Genomic DNA, 21,726 nt, shown 5'->3' on the forward strand with positions numbered 1-21,726 from the left:
GGGCTCTGTAGTTTGCAGCACACGGGCTCTAGTTGAGGCTAGCGAGCTCAATAGTTGTGACACGCGGGCTTGGTTGCCCCGCGGCACGTGGGATCTTAGTTCCCCAACCAGGGATTGAACCCACGTCCCCTGCATTGGAAGGCGGATTCTTTACCACTGGACCACCAGGGAAGTCCCCATCTATCTGTTATGAATCCAGTCTTTGCCTCAATTCTGTCTTTCTAATGTCATGTTTGGATAATTTCATTGCTTGCTATTAGTTTTATCGTGAGGTAAACAGGATTAGAAAAAGAAAGGAAATAAATATGTCTGTCCACTTTTTCTCTGTCCTATGGGTGTAGAAATTGAAGTCAATGGAGAAAATAAAAACTATTGTTCATCTTCGTATATGACGTATTCAGGCTTTTTCTGCTCCTGGGCATAGCTGAAAATTAACTGTAATGCCTTCTAACTGCTGTAAATAAGTGGACCATGGAGCTCAGAGAACATCAGAATTGAATTCAGGTTTCAATTTCTATATTCAGTTCTCTTTATACATTTTTTTAAATCAAAAACCTACATTGGGTTAGTAGAGTTCCATCTTGGGTGGGAATTTGGAAAATTAGTATTGTCCAGTCAGAAAACTGGAAGTCAAATCTGTGGCTCTGAATTATAAATTTACTAGTTGGGGAGTTTTTATTCCAAAGAGAAAGAAAATTAATTAGAGCACCATTTTTGATTTCTACATTTCCCAGGGAGAACCGTGTTATACCAAGAACTGCTGAAGAATCCAGTGGAGAGGTGTGGATTAGTCTAGAGAAGAATGGTCTAGAGAGTTTGATGAACCTACTTGAAGAACTGACATGTAGCAGTGGGAAGAAACTTGTTTTGTCAGTCATCCCGTAGGCTAGAGCTGAGATTAATAGATACAGGTCCCAAAGAGATTTCAATTTAAGAAAAAAAGAGAAAGTGTTCCAATCATTATTACTGTCTAACCACTGAAAAGGGGTGTTATGGAATGGCAAGGGCCCAATACAGGAGGAATTCAGGCGGTCAGGAAGGTAAGCCCTGCAGTAGCTAGAGATGGTTGTCCTAAGTGGATGACCAAAGTGGTGGTGCCCAGGGCCCATCCATCTCGTTATTAACCCTGTAACTCACCAGAGCTCCTTTCAGGTCCCTGAGTGGAGAACGGCGCTGGTGTACGGTGCACTCAAAGCGCTGAGGTCCTGCTGGTTGATCAACCTCTTTGGCTATCTGCAAAAACAAGAATGTGATGCTTGGAGATGGAGATACAGACGTGAAATGGTATTTTCCATTTCCACCAAAAGCTGTGTGTGGGAAGTGAAGTCAAGGGGGTTGTGGGACTGAGAACGCTGAGACTTGGGATGGTGTCTTTAAAAGATCATAGAAATGCTGTCAGACACTTCTACAGATCGGTGTGCAGTTCTGGAGGACATGGGCCATAATAAGGAGAGAGGCTATTTGTCTCCCTACAGTTGATGAGAATGAAGCCCTTCAAGCCTCGTGACAGGATGGTATACAAAAAAATGCAAGAGCTTATAGTTATGACGAAGGTTGGTCTTATTTTCAAGTTTTTACTAAATGTGCCCTAGTTAGAAGAGAGTTGCTTCACATATAGTCTGTGGAGAGGGAATGTCAGATTCTGGGCTTCTTTGTTTCGTACTAAATTATCTTTATTATTTCTCCAAAATGAGATATTTCTTTTCAGTGAAAACTAAATGGTTTTAAGTTTCTCTAGCTATGTTTCCCATTCTCAGCTCTATATTGAGTGTCCAGCCCTGAATCATTCATCCTTTAGGGCCTGGTTCGTTTCCCATTAACTTAAAAAACAATAACAACTGTCTTTCATTTATCCACTAACATCTTTTTGGATTAAGCAGCCAAGATATATGGCTTCGCTTATGTGATCCTCGCATGGCCCCAAGAAGTCACATTTTATAGATTAAAAAACCCAAGTACCTGTGTCAGTTCTGGTACTAGAACTGAAAACTAATTTCTGTGGAATCAAATCCAGCATATTTTCCAGAATGTATTTTGTCTTCTTGAGCTTGCTAACTCCTCTCCTCTAGGGACCTCCAGCTTCTTTGCTTGAGTGCCCATATCATTAAAAAGAAATTGGAGGGACTTCCCTGGTGGCGCAGTGGTTGAGAATCCACCTGCCAATGCAGGGGACACGGGTTCGAGCCCTGGTCCGGGAAGATTCCACATGTCATGGAGCAACTAAGCCCGTGCGCCACAACTACTGAGCCCATGCGCCACAACTACTGAAGCCCATGCACCTAGAGCAAGTGCTCCTCAACAAGAAAAGCCACCACAACGGGAAGCCCACGCACCGCAACGACCACTCGCTGCCACTAGAGGAAGCCCGCACGCAGCAACGAAGACCCAATGCAGCCAAAAATAAAGAAAATTAAATCTTAAAAAATAAAAAAAATTGTAGAGCATGCACCCTTGATAAGGATACTTATTTATGTTATAGAAATGTACTGCTGACCTAATATCACAGATATTTTTAAAACATGAAATTACAAAAAAAAAAATAGGCAGAATTCTAAGATTTTCTTTCCAAATCCCAAAGAATCATCTTGTACTAGAGACCTTGGCTCCGTCCACTTGTTTCTAATTCCTTTGGCAAATCTATATCCTCAGAGTACGACACACCCCTTTGCGCTTGCTTATTGGTCTGAGGATTATTCCTGCTCTTTGTCCCATTAGTCCCTGTCTGAATTGAAAGCAGGAATGGGACTTGACTTTGGAAGTGCCTTATCACCCCCGGAATACCTAGGTTGGAGCCAAGAACCGGTAGCACTGTTGGACGCATGCAGGACGTTGGCATCGTTCAGTTGCATCACGTAAGCCATGTCTCATTTTGAAGCTGAGAGAAACTTACCTCTTGCAAAGAATCAAGCACGTTTTCAGCATTTCTCTTTCCTCCGGGGCGCAACCCATAGGACCAGTGCTGGCTGGAGCAGCCCACCACACAGAGAGTCAGCAGAATAAGTCCAGCTAGAAGTTTTGGACTCGGCTCCATTCTAAGGAACATCAATGCGACCATAAAAATAGACCCAGACTGGGTTGAGCCAAGACTCCTTTGGTGAAAAGCCTAACACTGGTGTCACTAACCCGGCAGAAGACGGAAGTGGGAGTCATCTGTGGTTTTCACATGCAGGTACTTGCTTGCCTTGAGTTTCCTAGCCACTGGGGACAAAATCACTCCTTTAAACTCACATGTTGAGTGCTTTTTAGAACTAAACCTTTTTTTTTTAGAACTAAACTATTTTAATGTGTATTATTTATTTGGTTATCCAAACCTCAGGATTCCTCCTTTATCAAATTCACTTTTTGTCTTCATATTCCCCAGTCCCGCCCCGTGGTTGGTTTTCAGTCCTGAGATAAAGAGAATCGGGCCATCTGCTCTGAAAAGGGGCTCCTACTAGGAGTCTCTGGCTAATATAAGTTGCTTGACATTAAATGGCTACCCTATGGTGCTAATTACATTTTGCCGAGCATCTGTCCTCTAGTCTTCCACACATTGCCGCTGGCTGGACCATCTGTGAGTGTGAGAGAGGAGTCCACGCTTTTCAAAGCACGGGGTTCCACACCAGCTGCCTCCGTGGCCAAGGCAGCCTTGAATTATTGAATTACATGTGGAATTCTCACAAAGGAATTTTCACTGGTGGGGAAGGGGCCAAAGACAAAATCAAATATTGGTTGATAAGCTGCTTCGAGTCCCCAAAGTCTGGATCTCTGTGGCTGGAGGTGACAAGGATCAGGAAGGCCAAGGTTTCTTTAGACACCAGGTGGCCTTAGCTCTTTTTTTTTTTTTTTTTTTTCGGTACACGGGCCTCTCACTGCCGTGGCCTCTCCCGTTGCGGAGCACAGGCTCCGGACGCGCAGGCTCAGCTGCCATGGCTCACGGGCCCAGCTGCTCCGCGGCATGTGGGATCCTCCCGGACTGGGGCACGAACCCGTGTCCCCTGCATGGGCAGGCGGACTCTCAACCACTGCGCCACCAGGGAAACCCCAACCCTAGCTCTTATAAAGTGCCCTATAGACAGACAATAGCATGCAGTCTACAAACAGTGCTAGAAATACAAAGCATTTTACCTGTCTCAGAGCAGAGTCCCCCCAAATCCCAAGCTTCCTTTGGAGTGTGTTGAATCTGACTTTTCATTTTTCTAGCTTCCTTTTTATATGAAACTTTTCCAGGACGCTGAAATCTTCCCTGCTGGTTAATTGCACAGCACGTGGACTTTTATTTTTAATAGTAAATATTTTTTAAGCCTCACATAAAGCCCTTAATGCTGTATGTAATTGGAACACCCACTGGTGTATCTGTTAAATTTACTTAAATCTTGGCCATTAACACCTCAGCTAAGACTACTATAGCTGAGGCCACAATTCAAAGCAATTAAAATCTAGCTAGGTAGGATCCCCTTGAGGAAACTGACAGACATTTCAAGACTTCAAGGAAAATAGCTGTCTTAGAATGTCATGTTAAATGCACACATAAAAACTTTCACGGAGGAGGCCATGCAATAATTGTAGAGGTTGAGTCAGGATGCCTGGGATCTGGTCTCAGCTCTTAGATTCCTCGTGTGTTAAAAGGAGCTGATTTATAGGCAATAAGTGATTATTGGTACTATTCCAAGCCCATATAGGATCTCTAAAGTAGATGGCGTGAGTTTGAAAATTCCCCAGTCTGCTACCCTCCAGGTTTCCTCCTTGACTTATTTTTTATTTATTTAGTTTTTAAAATTGAAGTACAGTTGAGTTACAATGTTCTGTTAGTTTCAGGTGTACAGCAAAGTGATTCTCTCTCTCTCTCTCTCACACACACACACACACACACACACACACATATGTGTAACTTATTTTTCAGTTCTTTTCCCTTATAGGCTATTACAAGATATTGAGTATAGTTCCCTGTGCTATACAGTAGGACCTTGTTTATCTATTTTATATATAGTAGTGTGTATCTGCTAATCTCAGACTCCTAATTTATCCCTCCCCTCCCTTTTCCCTTTTGTAACTGTAAATTTGTTTTCCATGTCTGTGATTCTATTTCTGTTTTGTAAATAAGCTCATTTGTATCTTTTTTTTTTTTTTTTTTTTTAGATTCCACATATAAGCAGTATCATATGATGTTTGTCTTTCCCTGTCTGGCTTACTTCACTTAGTATGATCATCTCTAGGTCCATCCATGTTGCTGCAAATGGCATTATTTCATTCTTTTTTACGGCCGAGTAATACTCCATCGTGTATATATACCACATCTTCTTTCTTGAAAGCCTTATACAGCATCAGAAAGGTAAGGAGAAACATTGTAGTTAGAATCCGCTAAATGCAAAACCATCTAGAGTAGATTTAGGCCCATGTCAACTCATTTCAGTAGATACTTATTGAGTTAAAAGATGCAAATCCCTGTGCTAAAGGTCATGGGAGTACAAAGATGAGGAATAATCTGGCATGTGAATGAGACTAACCTGCTTCATTATTACAGTCCTGCAAAGTGGACATCATGATCCAAATTTTACAGAGATATGTTTCACCCCAGTAGTGAGCCCTCGGACGTTTTATTTACACAGTACAAGCATTTAAAAAAGAGAGAGATCCACTACTCTTTATTACATTTATTTGAATCCATGATTGTCTTTCCTAATTTACCCCTGGGCTGTAACTCATGATGGTCAAGGATCCCATCTTATTTAAACATCTGTTAATAAATCCCAGCATTTAGGGACTTCCCTTGTGGTCCAGTGGTTAAGACTCCATGCTGGGTTCGATCCCTGGTGAGGGAACTAGATCCCGCATGTGGCAAGGAAGATCCCGTGGGCCGCAGCTAAGACCCGGCGCAGCCAAATAAATAAATAAATAATTTTAAAATCCCCAGCATTTAATCAGCATTCAATAAGTATAGATTGGAATGAATGTGTGAATGAATGAATAAAAGGTAAGGACCTTTTAGCCAGATTAGACCTAATGTTTCCTCTACTTCTGCATCAAAGATATGTGTTGGTTTTTTTTTTCCAAAGGAAGTGGACTTTTAATTTTTAATACTTGTTTCTTAAATTACAGAAAATTTAAGTCTTTGCCGTCAGATCCCACTCCATAGAAAGTCTAGGGTGGCTTTAAACCAGTTTGATTTAAACCATTAAATTCTCTTCCCCTACTATTTTCAAGGTCTTAGTAAACATCTCCCAGCACAATTGCACAGACGCTGTCCAAAGATATGTTTTATCCGACACAGAATTAAACCTTCATGTACAGTTGGATGGAAGGCCTGTTACATTTGCTGAGCGGAAAAATGTTTAAAAGTGACTGAATATGTGTTCATTTTAGAGCCGGGATTGGCATTTCTCCTCGAGTAGGATGCTAAACCAGTCAGTTGTTGCCCAGTGTCCTGTGAAATAATTACATCTGCAAGGATCTTGGCATAAAGAGCAATATCGTTCCATCCAAATACACTCCTGCTTTGCCCAGCCACCTCTGTGGAGGTTGTCAGATCCTCTGAAGAGGATAAACTTTAAAGTATAATTGCCAATAGAGGGGGCATTAAAAAGTAGAACGTAAGTGATTGACTTTATCTCATTTAAATTATTTTATCTCATTTAGACACTGAATAATATAAGCGCCATTCTGACACGGAGGAGTGCAATCTTATCTCACTGTAAAGGTAATGAGAGGCTAGTTTTCAACAAGAGTCCATTATGTTTGAACGATATTTGTTTAAATTGTCCAATTGATTTCATGTTTGCTGAAAGAGATATGCTCCTAACAGTGTTGCTTAAGCAGATGTGGTCTTTGGTTAGGAGTAATGAGAGCGGAGTTGAGACGTCTGACCCTTATTGTCATGTTAATCACTTATCTCTGGTTAAGCATCCCTGCATTTCTGGTGGCTTATTTCTATTAGTTGGTATTAAATCTTTGAAGAATGCTTTGAAATTTTTACATGAACACAGCCACATGGTCTGTGAATTCATCCAGGATGCTTCATGCCCTTGAAGCCTGCCTTAGCATTGTTCTAGATCTCAAGGGCACCAAATAGGATATCAAATAAATATGCAATTAATGGAATGTGGAGGTTTGGTGACAAATTTTGATCCTTTTCACAGTTCCAAGGATAGATCGATTTACCAGGAAGCTGAATTTAGTTAATTGGGTTTAAATATTTGGATTTTATAGTTATACTTTTCCCCTAAATTTAGAAATTTCCCAAATTTTCAAGTATGGCTTTAGAGGGAAAATGGCCCCATTTTTAGCATTAAAAAAACAAACCCTCAGAATTATTAAAATGTAACAATAATGGTTTAGTAATCTTGCTGAATGACAGATGGAAACCTTCTTTGTCCTAATGTAAAATCTCAGCAGGGAGGACTCATGAACTCCCGCTGACATATCTAAAGTTGTGAAAGGGTTTTGGAGAATTTAATCCTTGCATAAGCTACTTTATCCCAAAAGTAATGTAACTGCTTTTAGAGTTGTACATTTTAAAGATGATAATACTTCCTTGGAGATTGAAAAAAATTCTAGGGCTTTTCATATATTAAAGATGATTTAAGGTTGACTTGCGGTAGATTTACTTCCAATTCATGAAATGAACAGTTGGAGAAAACACCCCAAGTCTTGATTTATGATGGTAAACTTCATAAGAAAATGAATTTACAATATTTCCTACTAAAATGGCTTTGAAATTATAGTTAAAAGGCTAGACTATATTACAGCATATGTATTGCTCTAAACAGTTACATGAGTTCTGAATTTTCTCAGTGTAGATAATTAGCTAATTTAGGTTTAAACCCTTTTCTAGCCCTTCCCCACCCCTCCTCCTCCAATTGTGTTTTTAACCTATGTGTACAGTCATGTTTCATTGCTCGGGTCAATGGAAGTTTTACTATTTTGAAACTTCCCTTCCTTCTTAAACTTCTTTCTTCTGGTTGTCAGGCTAGAACATTTTAGGGGCAATGTATCAATACGTAACCATCCTAATAAAAGCTAGCTGGTAATAATGTTCATCAGCTAAAGAGTAACACAAAAATTGAATTATTGGAAGACAGACAGTATTTTCTTTCGTTAAGCATTAATGAAATGTCTTTGTGCTGTTAGAATGGTGGATTTTAAGAGGAGGGTCATAAAATAACCATGCTTAAAGAAATAACTTTAACGGCACTTCCTTCCTTTTCCACCCGGACCCTTGGGGCTGGTCTTCAACACATATTGAAGAAATGTAAGTAAATTTGGAAAGTTCTGATTTTCAAAAGCAAGACAAGAAACTCCTTTTCAACATTTTACGTCGTTTATTAATGCAGTATACATTAGATCCAAAACCTGCATTTTCTAAGCATACTGTGTTTGGATCTTTCAGATTCTTCTGCAGTCTTAGGTTATGTCTACAGATGTACCCTTAAGTGGATGAACAACACATTCTATAATTATTGAAAATATAGTACAGAGTGAAATGATTTAAATATAATTTAGGCACATATTGATTACGAAAATAGATATCTCTCAATACAATACTTCTCTGTCTTGGTAAAAATAATAAAGCAAAGAAAATAATTCATTTCTGAAGTTGCTTTCCTTCACCTGTAAAGGTCTGACCTCCTCCCGCTATGCATATATACCCTTTACTGTTAAGGAAAGCTTTGCATATGTTTATATAGAAGAATAAGCTACGTAAATATTGAAGACATGTCATTCTCCCAAAGGAGACAAAGTGGTTTTTAATGATTCCTTGCCTCAAACCGATGAGTCTGCAGAATTCAGAACCCATATGGACACAGCTTAACATCCCTGCTCTTGGGGTAGACATAGGACACCGGTTACTGGTAAGGAAGTACAGGCCCTGCCCCTGCTGCTGCAGAGATAATGACTCAAAAAAGCCAGGCTAAAATTTATTAAAACAAAAGAAACCAGAAATATAAGAACCACAGGTGCTGACTTATTGGTATTACATCTTGGACCAGTCAAATACCTTTATTTTCATTTAAGTTTGTTGATAGCTGTAGTCAAACTGTCAGTTTAAAAGTCCTCATTCCCCGTTGTAGGGTTTTGAGCTGCAATTATATTATGTTGACTTCTAAAAGATGAATTTACCATATTCATTCGTATTTTATAGCTGATCGCAGTGGATTGGGATTTAATACCTATTTATTTCCGAGCTGGCCCTGTTTAAACTATTTAGCATTTGAATTAAATGAACGTTAATTATGCACCTTGGTTTTTTTGGTTCAGAACTATTTTCCTATGCTTGTTTTGACTCTACAGGAGGAAACCAGGCTAGCAGTGTAAACAGATAAAATTGCCTGGTCTGGCGTTGAGTGGAACTTGCTAAGAATGAAATCCTAAGGAATGCTCATTCAAAAGTTGTAGCTGTAAGTAAATCCTTCCTCCATTTGGAAAGTTCCACTGTTACTTAAGCTGACAATGATGGACAACAATATCTCTTGCCTTCCACTCTGTCTCAATCAGTAACAGAGGATTTCTTTAATTTAGCTAATGTTTTGTTCTTAAAGAAAAAAAAATGAACCTGAAAGCCTTGGGGAGTCTGATCTCACCATATTCACATGGTGTGACAGGTATTTAAAGTAGGGGAGGCATCACTAAAGCTACTGATATTTATAAACCTGAACAACCTTTTCAAAATTGTCATAAAGTTTAACAATTTAAATATCCATACTGCATCTAAAGATTCAATAAATATAATTGCATATGTTGTGCTTTTCATAAATTAAAATCTTCAAATGCATTTCAAACCAAGATGGTATTTCCACATCATGCCTATTGAAAAGCAAATATAATAGATACTATTCCTGGTCACAAAGCCAGGCAAATCCCCCTAACTCCACTCAAAAGGCAGCAATCTAATCTAGCTTCCCTACATCTACTAAATGAGTGCTTCTCTGTTAAAATCAGAATGTGGGAAAAAAGTCACTTTTTCCCCTTATGCACCTCTGAGAACAAGCATAATCCTCTCCTTGTTTTTTTTTTTAATTCCCTTCCAGTGTTATTTCTTCCAGACAGCTGAGTGGGTGGAGAAAGAAAAGTGATACGGAGAGCATTTCTCGTCTTCGGCATCTTCCTCCATCCCCAGGATTCTCATCTGACGCTTTGTGACATATGGAGTGGTGTCAGCATCTCTTCAAAGATGGCGCCCTTCACGTTGGAACCCCTCAGGTTGGCTTCTTGAAGGTCACACCCAGACAGGTCGCAGTTCTGTAGGACAAAAACAATATTCTTGGAAGTAACAGACAGATTTAAGGCCTTATCTGTTCCCTCTCAAAGTGATTCCTGGGGCATATTAGGAAAATGTTCCTGTACAATAAAACTCAGTTATTTCTGGAGAACTTCCAGAAATTTTAGAAGAAAGTCATATTTTCTTCTCTCTGTATTTACTCTCTCTAGTTGATGCTCAGGCTGACCACTGTCAATAGGTATAAACAAAAGTTAATGACGAAGCATGTCCCTTCTGTGTTTTAGGCATTTAAAATCCAGAATGGACTCCAATGGAGTAAAAAGTATCTAAACAATCCATGAACAATAATAATGCAAGGCATGGGAGTGAGGGGGTGGGGGAGACTGTGTAAAAAAAATCTGAGAGAAAGGGATTTCACTTCATTAAATCGCATAATAGATTCTCCTTCAACCCTAACACTCTTAGAGCAAGGAATTACCTCTTTTTAACTCCCAAATTATTTGTACAGTTCAATGAGTTTTAATAAATGTATACAGCAGTGTAACCACCACCATAAGTGGGAACTGCTTTCAAATTTCCCTTGAGATCAGGGAGTGACAGATGAGACAGGGATTTTGGATAAGTCCTACATCCCTGGGGATGGTGGGGACAATGGTTAGAGAGAAGGGTGACTGCACATAACCTGTCAGCAGCTGCCCCAACAGTCAACCTGATTAGTCTTTGCAATCAGCTGGATAAAGAGAAGCTTTCTGCTGTTTAACCGCATTGACTACATGCTAACTCAAACCAAGGAAAAACAATCATCATCATAGGTGACAGTAACACATAATAAAAAACTAAATAATGGTGCTTATAATAGGTTTATACCTTCAGTCTTAGGCTGGTTCTTTTTGCCTTTAAGGTTATTGGGGCCTGCTACTACGCTGCTAAGACCTACCAAGAGAACAAGGCGAAAACATTTTAAAAAATCAATAGCAAGCTAAACGTTGACGCGCTAGTCTCTACAATCCAGTCTGTGCCAGGTTTTCTTGTATCGGGCTGTACTGTTCAGTACGATAGTCCCAGCCACATGTGGCAGCTTATGTTTAAATGAATAAAAATTAAATTCAATTAAAAAAATCCATCTCTCAGTGGCACTGGCCACATTTTAAAAGCTCAGGAGCCATAGGTGGCTGGTGGTTACTGGACTGACAGCAGGGTCACAGAACATGCCCACTGTCGCAGAAAGAGCTACCAGAGAGCGATGATACAGACCTATTAACAGCTCTGGAGTCTGCACGCTAAATCTGCCAATCAAGATGATACATACAAGACACTACTGACGAAAAAGGTGACTGGACAGAATGAAAATCTCAGGTTGAGATTCAAAAAATATGATGCCGATTTAGAACAGGCTTCCCTGAACCTGATTTCAAACACAGATGTCATTTCAATTTCTCAAGTAGTTCAAGAAATAATCTGGCCCAATTAAATTCTGTTTGGAATTAAAATTTAAGGAAACCACAATCAACTGGATTAAAAAAGCATCTATCAAATGTATCTACTTGAGGGAGACCCAAGGAAAAGAGGAGAAATGAAATCAGCTCAGACTGAATGCCAGATTGAGTCTTCAAATCTGAACCTGGCATCTGTAACTTAGGTAACCGGATCCTACTCTGGAATTCAAATTTGTTTAAACAAGCAATTGAAAGGAAAGCATCCCTTCAGCTGGGCTGGCATGTTACCTGGCAGTTTTGACCAGCCAACTACTTTGTTTATGATCTCAATACATTTTGCAGGAGCTACTCAGTAATTCTAGATTAATAAAAACTCTTTCAACTTGCTGACTCACCTCCAAATCAGTTCCTGCCAGAGTCGCTCCTCTGAGGTTACAGTTCTTCAACTTTGCATTTTTTAAGGTAGCAACTCTCAGGTTAATTCCTGTCATTTGACTTCCTTCCATATCCACACCTTTCAGATTAGCACCTAAAGGGAATACATTTTAGGCACAGTTGAACTTGAAAATATTTATAGTCATCTATCTTCAAAAGATGCAAGGTGACTTATAATAGAGGTGAATGATGACCTCTGGATCCTTTGTAAATGACTGAATTATAAATCTGTCTCTCAACCAACATACATATATAAAGAGTTCTTTGTTAACAATATGTTTGCTTACACTATGAATTAAGCATTCATGTTTTAGTCTGTATTTTTGATGGAGGAATTAAATTCGGTCTTATGATAATTAGCACTTTTAAATATGCCCTGGAAAGTTCATGGCAGTGAAGATAAGTACTGTGTCTTCTAAATATACAAATAAATGAATTAACCAGTTCATACCACAACAAAGCAATAAGGAATTCATAAACAAAATATTATATCCAAAAATGACAAAAAACTGCCTGGCTATATGCAAACTGAATTTCTTAATTTTGGTCCGTGTAAGGCTATGCTGTTCTGTTTGACAGTTTAAGATGTTGATACTTAATTCTCCAACTGAAGCCTCCTTAAACATTGGAGGCCACATTTCCCGAGTTCAGCATGTTGGTCACCAGGACTGAGACCAAGCAATGGCTTAATCCCTTTGCAAATTCTCTAAGTATAAGACAGAAGAAATCTACATCCCTATGGTTGTCATGTTTTAGCAGTAACAATTGTTTTGCAGGGCTTTTTACTTACTTAACAGTGTGTTTTTACCTTAGAGAAGGTAATTATAGATAGAATCTCACCTTCTAAATTGGCTTTAAGACCAGAAGGATCTTCAAAATTGCACAGTTTCAGGGATGCTCCTTCTGCATTAGAACAGAGCATCTTGACTCCCTGGAGATTTGCACACTGGCAAAGGAAAAGAGAAATGTCCACGTATTAAGGTTCAGAATTTTGTTTGGAATAGAAAAAATTAGCTCAAACAGTAAAAGAAAAAAAAAGGAGGGAAAAAAAAAATCTCAGTTTGATACACTTACAATCAATTAGTTTCTGTTTACAATAAAGACTTTTCCAATTGAACCCAATAAAAACTGAGAAATGCTTTTAAAAAATAGTTGTTTTAAAAAAAACAAAAGGCAAATAAACAACAGCATTCCTGCTTTACATGAAACTTAAGAGTTTAGATAAAGAAGCTGAGGAGTCTGGACCATGACATCCCTATTTCTGTTTTTATAAACAGCCCAGGCCATGATAATGTGACAGTTGAAATGTCTGGGTGAAGAAACTTGTTAGGGGTATGGATTTTCTCCTTCCTTATTATTGTAGGAATCAATCAATGAAATTCTTGATGCTCAATAATGCTACCACTACCTTCTTTTCAAAGGCCAGACTGCTAAGGCCAGTAATGAAAGGCATCATCTAGCTACAAACACCACCAAGTTGTTTGTAGGGTCTTTCTGTACCAACCAGCAATGTTGTTGCTATACCACATTGTCAATCCTGAGTACCCAAGCCACAGTACAAGATGTAAAGAGGAAAAAGCCAGAAAATATATGTTAGAATTGTAAATTATGCTAGTTTGTCTCAGAGGATTCAATGCCATCAGATCTGAACTCTAACAACTACTATCAGGCAGGAAGCTATCTGTAAAGGTGTTTTAAAAACTGTAAGGCACTACATAAATGATAACTGTAGTTATTATAAATTAGATCAGTGAAGAACTCTAAAATCCAAAGGCTGATCAAGTTATGTGATAGCTATACCTAACAAGAAAAATCCTTGTTTCGTAAGTGTAATTTCATTCACCCTACAGTCAATTCTAGTGAAAGGGAGATAAGCTATAGGCCATTTCAAATCACAGATAACTGACGAACACATGTGCATTTCCATCTGTGCCTGCGCTTTAATACCAGGTAGTACAGAAGCTCAGACTGACAGGTAGGACGATGAAGACCTGGAAGGACCAACATAACTCAAAGACGACTGGATTTTATGTGCTTGAAAATATAACAGGACAGGAAGCCGACAACTTGAAAATAAATGTCTCTGGTTCCCTATGTTATACTCCCAGGTAAAACAGATTGTAAGTATTATGAAAAGTTTCCAAGGTAATTATATAAGTACTGCTCTATACTCAAGGCTATGCTGTGGAATCTCAAAAAGAAACAAATATATAAGAAATTCAAGTTAAGTTTTCTGTCTTCAACCATAGAAAGCATTTCACCCACTATTTATCTAATGGTAAAGCAGGTCACCAACACTGAGACCTCAGAATTCAGCTCCTAAGTAAACCAGCATTGCAACTGTAAGAACTGGGCTATTTACTATATCAAGGGGCAATGGGTTTTGATGAAAGCAGTTAGGTTATTACTGTTTATTTAAAGTATGATAATGATATTATACTGTTTTTAAAAATGACCCTTATCTTTAAAAGATAAATAAAATAAATACAAGTGAAATTATGAGTTGCTGTCAAATAATCTTTGGAGAGGTACAGACAATACACGATTGTTTAAACACTGATATTGCTGAAGCTGAGGAATGGAGATATAAGGGGGATTCATTATACTAGCTCATTTTTGTTTATGTTTGACATTTTCCAAAGGAAAAAGTCATTTAAAAAAGACATAAGGGGCTTCCCTGGTGGCGCAGTGGTTGAGCATCCTACTGCCGATGCAGGGGACACAGGTTCGTGCCCCGGTCTGGGAAGATCCCACATGCCGCGGAGCGGCTGGGCTCGTGAGCCATGGCCGCTGAGCCCGTGCGTCCGGAGCCTGTGCTCCACGACAGGAGAGGCCACAACAATGAGAGGCCCGCGTACCGCAAAAAAACAAAAACAAAAAAGACATAAGGAAAAGAAAATACACGGCTTAGAGTCTAGTTCTAACACTGTTGGCAAACTAGGCTTTGGGGCTTGGGCAAGTCTCCAGGTTTCAGTTTCTTAGTCTGTAACATGGGGTCACACTCGACCATCAAGGTCCCTTCCAGCTCTTACCATACTATAAGTCTTGCACTGGGAATGTGCAATGGATTCATAACAGCTGGATTATTATACCAGCTTTTACAAAGCAGACTAAAGTCAATAATGGCAGTTGGAGCACATGGAGGAAACACTCTAAAGGATGCTGACAGAACAGAGGGTGCAGGTCAGACATGGACCACGTAACTGTGATAACAGCTGAGGTCATCTTGGTCGACAGCAGAATTGGAGGGTTCCTATGGAAAGGTTTCACAGCCCATGAGGGAGGGATAAATTAGGAGAGAAGTTCAACAAGAGGGGTGGAACCATTAGGTGCATCTTGTGCTTAGAACACGTCATATTTTGTGGACACTGCAATATGTACGGCCATTCATCAGCAGTCATCTTCAAGTGCCAAAGACAATTAGCGATTAGTTTTGACTTTCACGGCCCACACACTCTGGGCAACAACTCCTCAACATGAGCCATTTTTTATCAATAATTAAATTTGCAATTCTATAGCACTTCAGTATGTATCAGATAAAATTACATAGGCCATTGAGAGACCAGTAAAAGGACCTTGAGCTCACCTCCTCTCATGAGCACACCAAAATCACAACTGCTGAACAACCAGTGATAAAAAAGACTGAAACCTACCCCAAAAAAGATACTCTAAATCCAAAGACATAAGGAAGAAACTATGAGATGGCAGGAGTGGTGCACTCACAATATAATCAAATCCCATACCAACCAGGTGGGTGATGCACAAACTGGAGAACAGTTATATCACAGAAGTTCTCCCACAGGAGTGACAGCTCTAAGTCCCACGCCAGGCTCCCCAGCTTAAAGGTCTGGCACCAGGAAGAGGAGCCCCCTGAGCATTTGGCTTTGAAGGCCAGCTTCCTGAAGAGCTCCACAGGACTGGGGGAAACAGAGACTCCACTCTTGAAGAGCACACACAAGATCTTGCACGCACTGGGACCCAGGGCAAAAGCAATGATTCCATAAGAGCCTGGGCCAGACCTAGCTGCTGGTCTTGGAGGGTCTCCTGGGGAGGTGGTGTGGGGGGCGACAGCTGTGGCTCTCTCTGGGGTCATAAAAGCTGGTGGTGGACATAGCAGGGATCTACGTGAACTCTGGCTGGAGGCAGACATTTTGGGTCCCTGGCACCAAGACCTGGCCCCAACCAACAGCCTGTAGGCTCCAGTGCTGGGATGCCTCAGGCCAACCAACTAACAGCATGGAAACACAGCGCCACCTATCAGCAGACAGGCTGCCTAAAGACTTCCTGAGCCTACAGACACCTCTAGACATGCCCCCAGACACAGCCCTGCCTACCAGAGGGCCAAGAGCCAGCTCCACCCACCAGTGGGCAGGCACCAGCCGTTTCCGCTTGGTAGCCTGCACAAGCTTCTAGACAAAGCCTCACACAGCAGGGGGCAGACACTAGAAGCAAGAAAACTATGATCCTGCAGCACTGAGTATGCAAACATAGGTCAGAAAGTACCCTAGGACCAGGCTGGCCCTTGGGTGATGAGAAAGGAGTGTACTGCTGGGACACATAGGACAACCCCTACTGAGGGCCACTTCTCCAAGGTCAAGAAACATAAGCCACTGCATACATAAAAATAAAACAGTAACTTAAACAAAATGAGATGGCAAAGGAATAAGTTCTGGAAGAAGGAACAAGATAAAACCCCAGAAGCAGAACAAATAAGTGCAGTGGAGATAGGCCATCTACCTGAGAAAGAGTTAAGAGTAATGATTGTGCAGATGATCCAAGAACTCGGGGAAAAAATGGATGCACAGAGCGAGAAGTTGCAAGAAGGTTTTTAGCAAAGAGTTAGAAAATATAAAGAATAACAAACAGAGTTGAAGAATACAATAGCAAATGAAAAATACACTAGAAGCAATCAGTAGCAGAATAAATGAGGCAGAAGAACAAAGCAGTGAGCTGGAAGACAGAGTGGTGAAAACCACTGCCGTGGAACAGAATAAAGAAAAAATAATGAAATGAGAGTTTAAGAGCCCTCTGGGACAAATGTCAAACATACCAACATTCACATTAAAGGGGTCCCAGAAGGAGACGAGGGAGAGAAAGAACCTGAGAAAATATTTGAAGAGATAATAGCTAAAAATGTCCCTGACGTGGGAAAGGAAATAGTCACCAAAGTCCAGGAAGCACAGAGAGTGCCATGCAGGGTTAACCCAAGGAGGAACACACTTAGACACATAATAATCAAATTGATAAAATTAAAGACAGAGAAAATATTAAAAGCAACAAGGGAAAAGCAACAAATAACATACAAGGAAATCCCCTGAAGACTATCAGCTGATTTCTCAGCAGAAACTCTGCAGGCCAGAAAGTAGTAGCACGATATATCGATATATTTAAAGTGATGAAAGGGAAAAACCTCCAGCCAAGAACACTCTACCCAGCAAGGCTCTCGTTCAGATTCGACGGAGAAATCAAAAGCTTTACAGACAAGCAAAAATTAACAGAATTCGGCACCACCAAACCAGTTTTACAACAAATGCTAAAGGAACTTCTCCAAGTGGAAAAGAAAAGGTCACAGCTAGAAACAAGAAAATTATAAAATGGGAAAGTTCACTGGTAAAGGCAACTATAAACGTAGGAAATCATCCACACACAAATATGATACCAAAACCAGTAATTGTGAGAGAAGGAGAGTACAAATGCAGGATATTTAAAATGCATTTGAAATTAAGAGATCAGCAACTTAAAACAATAATGTATACATACAGACTGGTATATTAAAACATCATGGTAACTACAAACAAAAAAATCTGTAATATATACACAAAAAAAAAAAGGAACCCAAACACAACACTAAAGACAGTCATCAAATCACAAGAGAACAAAAGAGGAAACAGAAAGAAGACCTACAAAAACAAATCCAAAACAATTAACAAAATGGCAATAAGAACATACACACGGATAATTACCTTAAATATAAATGGATTAAATGCTCCAACCAAAAGACATAGACTGACTGCATGTAAAAACAGGACCCATGTATATGCTGTCTACAAGAGACCAACTTCAGAGCTACAGACAAATACAGACTGAAAGTGAGGTGATGGAAAAAGGTATTCCATGCAAATAGAAATCAAAAGAAGGCTGGAGTAGCAACACTCATATCAGACAAAATTGACTTTAAAATAGAAGACTGTTACAAGAAACAAAGGACACTACATAATGAACAAGGGATTAATCCAAGAAGATATAACAATTGTAAATATGTATGCACCAAGTACAGAAGCTCTTCAACATATAAGGCAGATGTTAACAGACATAAAAGAAGAAATTGAGAGTAACACAATAATAGTTGGGGACTTTAGTACCCCACTTACATCAATGGACAGAAAATCCAGACAGAAAATCAATATGGAAACACAGGCCTTAAATGAAACATCAGACCAGATGGACTTGAAATTTATAGAGCATTCCATCCGAAAGCAGCAGAATACACATTCTTTTCAAGTGCACATGGAACATTCTCCAGGATTGATCACATGGTGGGCCACAAAGCAAGTCTTGGTAAATTTAAGAAAACTGAAATTGTATCAAGCACCTTTTCCAACCACAACACTATGAGATTAGAAATCAACTACAAGAAAAAAACTGCAAAAAATACAAAAATGTGGAGGCTAAACAATATGCTACTAAACAACCAACGGATCACTATAGAAATCAAAGAGGAAACCAAAAAATACCCAGATGGGACTTCCCTGGTGGTCCAGTGGTTAAGAATCTGCCTTCCAATGCAGGGGACGTGGGTTCAATCCCTGGTTGGGGAACTAAGATCCCACATGCCATGGAGGAGCTAAGCCCGTGAGTCCCAACTACTGAGACTGCGCACTCTGGAGCCTGTGCGCCACATCTAGAGAGAAGCCCACGTGCTGCAACGAAGAGCCAATGCACTGCAACAAAAGATCCCGCATGCTGCAACTGAGACTTAACATAGCCAGTTAAATAAATATATATATTAAAAAACAAATAAACAAACAAAACAAAAAATACCTAGAGACAAATGAAGATGAAAACACAATGATCCAAAACCTACGGGATGCAGCAAAAGCAATTCTAAGAGGGAAGTTTATACTGATAAAAGCTTACCTCAGGAAACAAGAAAAATCTCAAATAAACAATCTAAACTTACACCTAAAGCAACAAGAGGAAGAAGAACAAAATCCAAAGTTAATAGAAAGAAAGAAGTCATAAAGATCAAAGCAGAAATAAATGAAACTGAGACTAAGAAAACAATAGCAAAGATCAGTGAAACTAAAAGCTGGTTCTCTGAGAAGATAAAACTAAAGGGAAGGGCCCCAATCAATAAAATCAGAACTGAAAAAGGAGAAGTAACAACTGACACTGCAGAAATACAAAGGAGCATTAGAGATTACTACAAGCAACTATATGCCAATAAAATGGGCAACCTAGAACAAATTCTTAGAAAGGTACAATCTCACAAAACTGAACCAGGAAGAAATAGAAAATATGAACAGACCAACTACAAGTACTGAAATTGAATCTGTGATTAAAAAAACTCCCAACAAACAAAAGTCCAGGACCACAAGACTCCACAGGTGAATGCTCTCAAACATTTAGAGAATAGTTAACACCTACACTTCTGAAACTATTCCAAAAAATTGCACAGGAAGAAGCACTTCCAAACTCACTCTATAAGGCCACCATCACCCTGATACCATAATCAGACAAAGATACCACAAAAAAAGAAAATTACAGGAGATTATCAGGCAAAAATCCTCAACAAAATAGTAGCAACCCGGAAGCCAACAAAACATTAAAAGGATCATACATGATAATCAAGTGGGATTTATCCCAGGGATGCAAGGATTTTTCAATATCTGCAAACCAATCAGTGTGATACATCCCAGTAAAAAACTGAAGACTAAAAACCATATTATCATCCCAATAGATGCAGAAAAAGCTTTTCATAAAATTCAACATCCAGATTGGTTCAAGATGTTGGAGTAGAAGGACATGCTCTCACTACCTCTTGCGAGAACACTGGAATCACAAGTAACTGCTGAACAATCATCGACAGGAAGACACTGGAACTCACCAAAAAAGATATGCCACATCCAAAGACAAAGGAAAAGCCACAATGAGATGGCAGGAGGGGCACAATCACAATAAAATCAAATCCCATAACTGCTGGGTGGGTGACCCACAAACTGGAGAACTCTTATACAACAGAAGTCCACCCACTGGAGTGAAGGTTCTGAGCCCCACGTCACGCTTCCGAACCTGGGGTCCGGCAGCGGGAGGAGGAATTCCTAGAAAATCAGACTTTGAAGACTAGTGGGATTTGATTGCAGGATGTTGACAGGACTGGGGTAAACAGAGACTCCACTCTTGGAAGGCACACACAAAGTAGTGTGTGCATTGGGACCCAGGGGAAGGAGCAGTGACCCCATAGAGACTGAAACAGAACTACTTGCTAGTGTTGGGGGGTCTCCTGCAGAGGCGGGGGTTGGCTCTGTCTCACTGTGAGGACAAGGACACTGGAAGCAGAAGTTCTGGGAAGTATTCCTTGGCGTGAGCCCTCCCAGAGGCTGCCATTAGCCCCACCAAAGAGCCCTGTTGTTGTTTGGCCTGAGGCTCCAGTGTTGGGTGCCTCAGGCCAAACAACCAACAGGGAGGGAACCCAGCCCCACCATCAGCAGACAAGTGGATTAAAGTTTTACTGAGTTCTGCCCACCAGAGCAACAAACAGCCAGCTCTATCCACCACCAGTCTCTCCCATCAGGAAACTTGCACAAGCTTCTTAGATAGCCTCATCCACCAGAGGGCAGGCAGCAGAAGCAAGAAGAACTAAAATATTTATACACCCAACATAAGAGCACCTCAATACATAAGGCAAATACTAACAGCCATAAAAGCGGAAATCGACAGTAACACATACATAGTAGGCGGCTTTAACACCCCACTTTCACCAATGCACAGATCATCCTAAATGAAAATAAATAAGGAAACACAAGCTTTAAATGATACATTAAACAAGATGGACTTAAATGATATTTATAGGACATTCCATCCAAAAACAACAGAATACACATTTTTCTCAAGTGCTCATGGAACATTCTCCAGGACAGATCATATCCTAGGTTACAAATCAAGCCTTGGTAAATTTAAGAAAATTGAAATTGTATCAACTATCTTTTCCAACCAAAACGCTATGAGACTAGATCTCAATTACAGGAAAAGATCTGTAAAAAATACAAACACATGGAGGCTAAACAATACACTACTTAATAACAAAGTGATCACTGAAGAAATCAAAGAGGAAATAAAAACATACCTAGAAACAAATGACAATGGAGACACAACAACCCAAAACCTATGGGATGCAGCAAAAGCAGTTCTAAGGGGGAAGTTTATAGCAATACAATACTACCTTAAGAAACAGGAAACATCTTGAATAAACAACTTAAACTTGCACCTAAAGCAATTAGAGAAAGAAGAACAAAAAACCCCCAAAGTTAGCAGAAGGAAAGAAATCATAAAGATCAGATCAGAAATAAATGAAAAAGAAATGAAGGAAACGATAGCAAAGATCAATAAAACTAAAAGCTGGGTCTTTGAGAAGATAAACAAAATCGATAAACCATTAGC

General features: G+C 39.8%; 2 protein-coding genes and 1 long non-coding RNA gene across 4 annotated transcripts in view; 1 reads left to right on the top strand and 2 right to left on the bottom strand.

The window, feature by feature from the left end:
- Positions 1 to 986: 986 nt before the first annotated feature.
- Positions 987 to 3,147, bottom strand: GNRH1 (gonadotropin releasing hormone 1). Its single transcript, XM_067745196.1, has 2 exons — positions 2,891 to 3,147; positions 987 to 1,233 (listed from the first exon to the last, which is right to left on the bottom strand). Exons 1-2 carry the CDS (start codon positions 3,053 to 3,055, stop codon positions 1,072 to 1,074), a joined length of 327 nt encoding a protein of 108 aa, XP_067601297.1. The 5' UTR covers positions 3,056 to 3,147; the 3' UTR covers positions 987 to 1,071.
- LOC137228152 (uncharacterized) lies at positions 2,525 to 7,034 on the top strand. The gene is made up of 4 exons (XR_010945161.1): positions 2,525 to 2,852; positions 2,952 to 3,169; positions 5,119 to 5,311; positions 6,616 to 7,034. It is a non-coding gene; the product is annotated as an uncharacterized lncRNA (long non-coding RNA).
- Positions 7,035 to 8,277: 1,243 nt separating this feature from the next.
- KCTD9 (potassium channel tetramerization domain containing 9) overlaps positions 8,278 to 21,726 on the bottom strand; it is a 61,390-nt gene continuing 47,941 nt past the window's right edge. For both annotated transcript variants that reach the window (XM_067745192.1, XM_067745190.1), the window contains 3 exons: positions 12,907 to 13,012; positions 12,027 to 12,160; positions 8,278 to 10,215 (listed from right to left, as the gene is read on the bottom strand). In XM_067745192.1, coding sequence (XP_067601293.1) covers positions 10,099 to 10,215; positions 12,027 to 12,160; positions 12,907 to 13,012 — 357 coding nt within the window. In that variant the 3' untranslated portion in view covers positions 8,278 to 10,098. The remainder of the gene's footprint in view (positions 10,216 to 12,026; positions 12,161 to 12,906; positions 13,013 to 21,726) is intronic.

The sequence above is a fragment of the Pseudorca crassidens genome, chromosome 7 (assembly GCF_039906515.1).
Source record: "Pseudorca crassidens isolate mPseCra1 chromosome 7, mPseCra1.hap1, whole genome shotgun sequence".
In the NCBI taxonomy this organism is placed as follows: Eukaryota; Metazoa; Chordata; class Mammalia; order Artiodactyla; family Delphinidae; genus Pseudorca; species Pseudorca crassidens.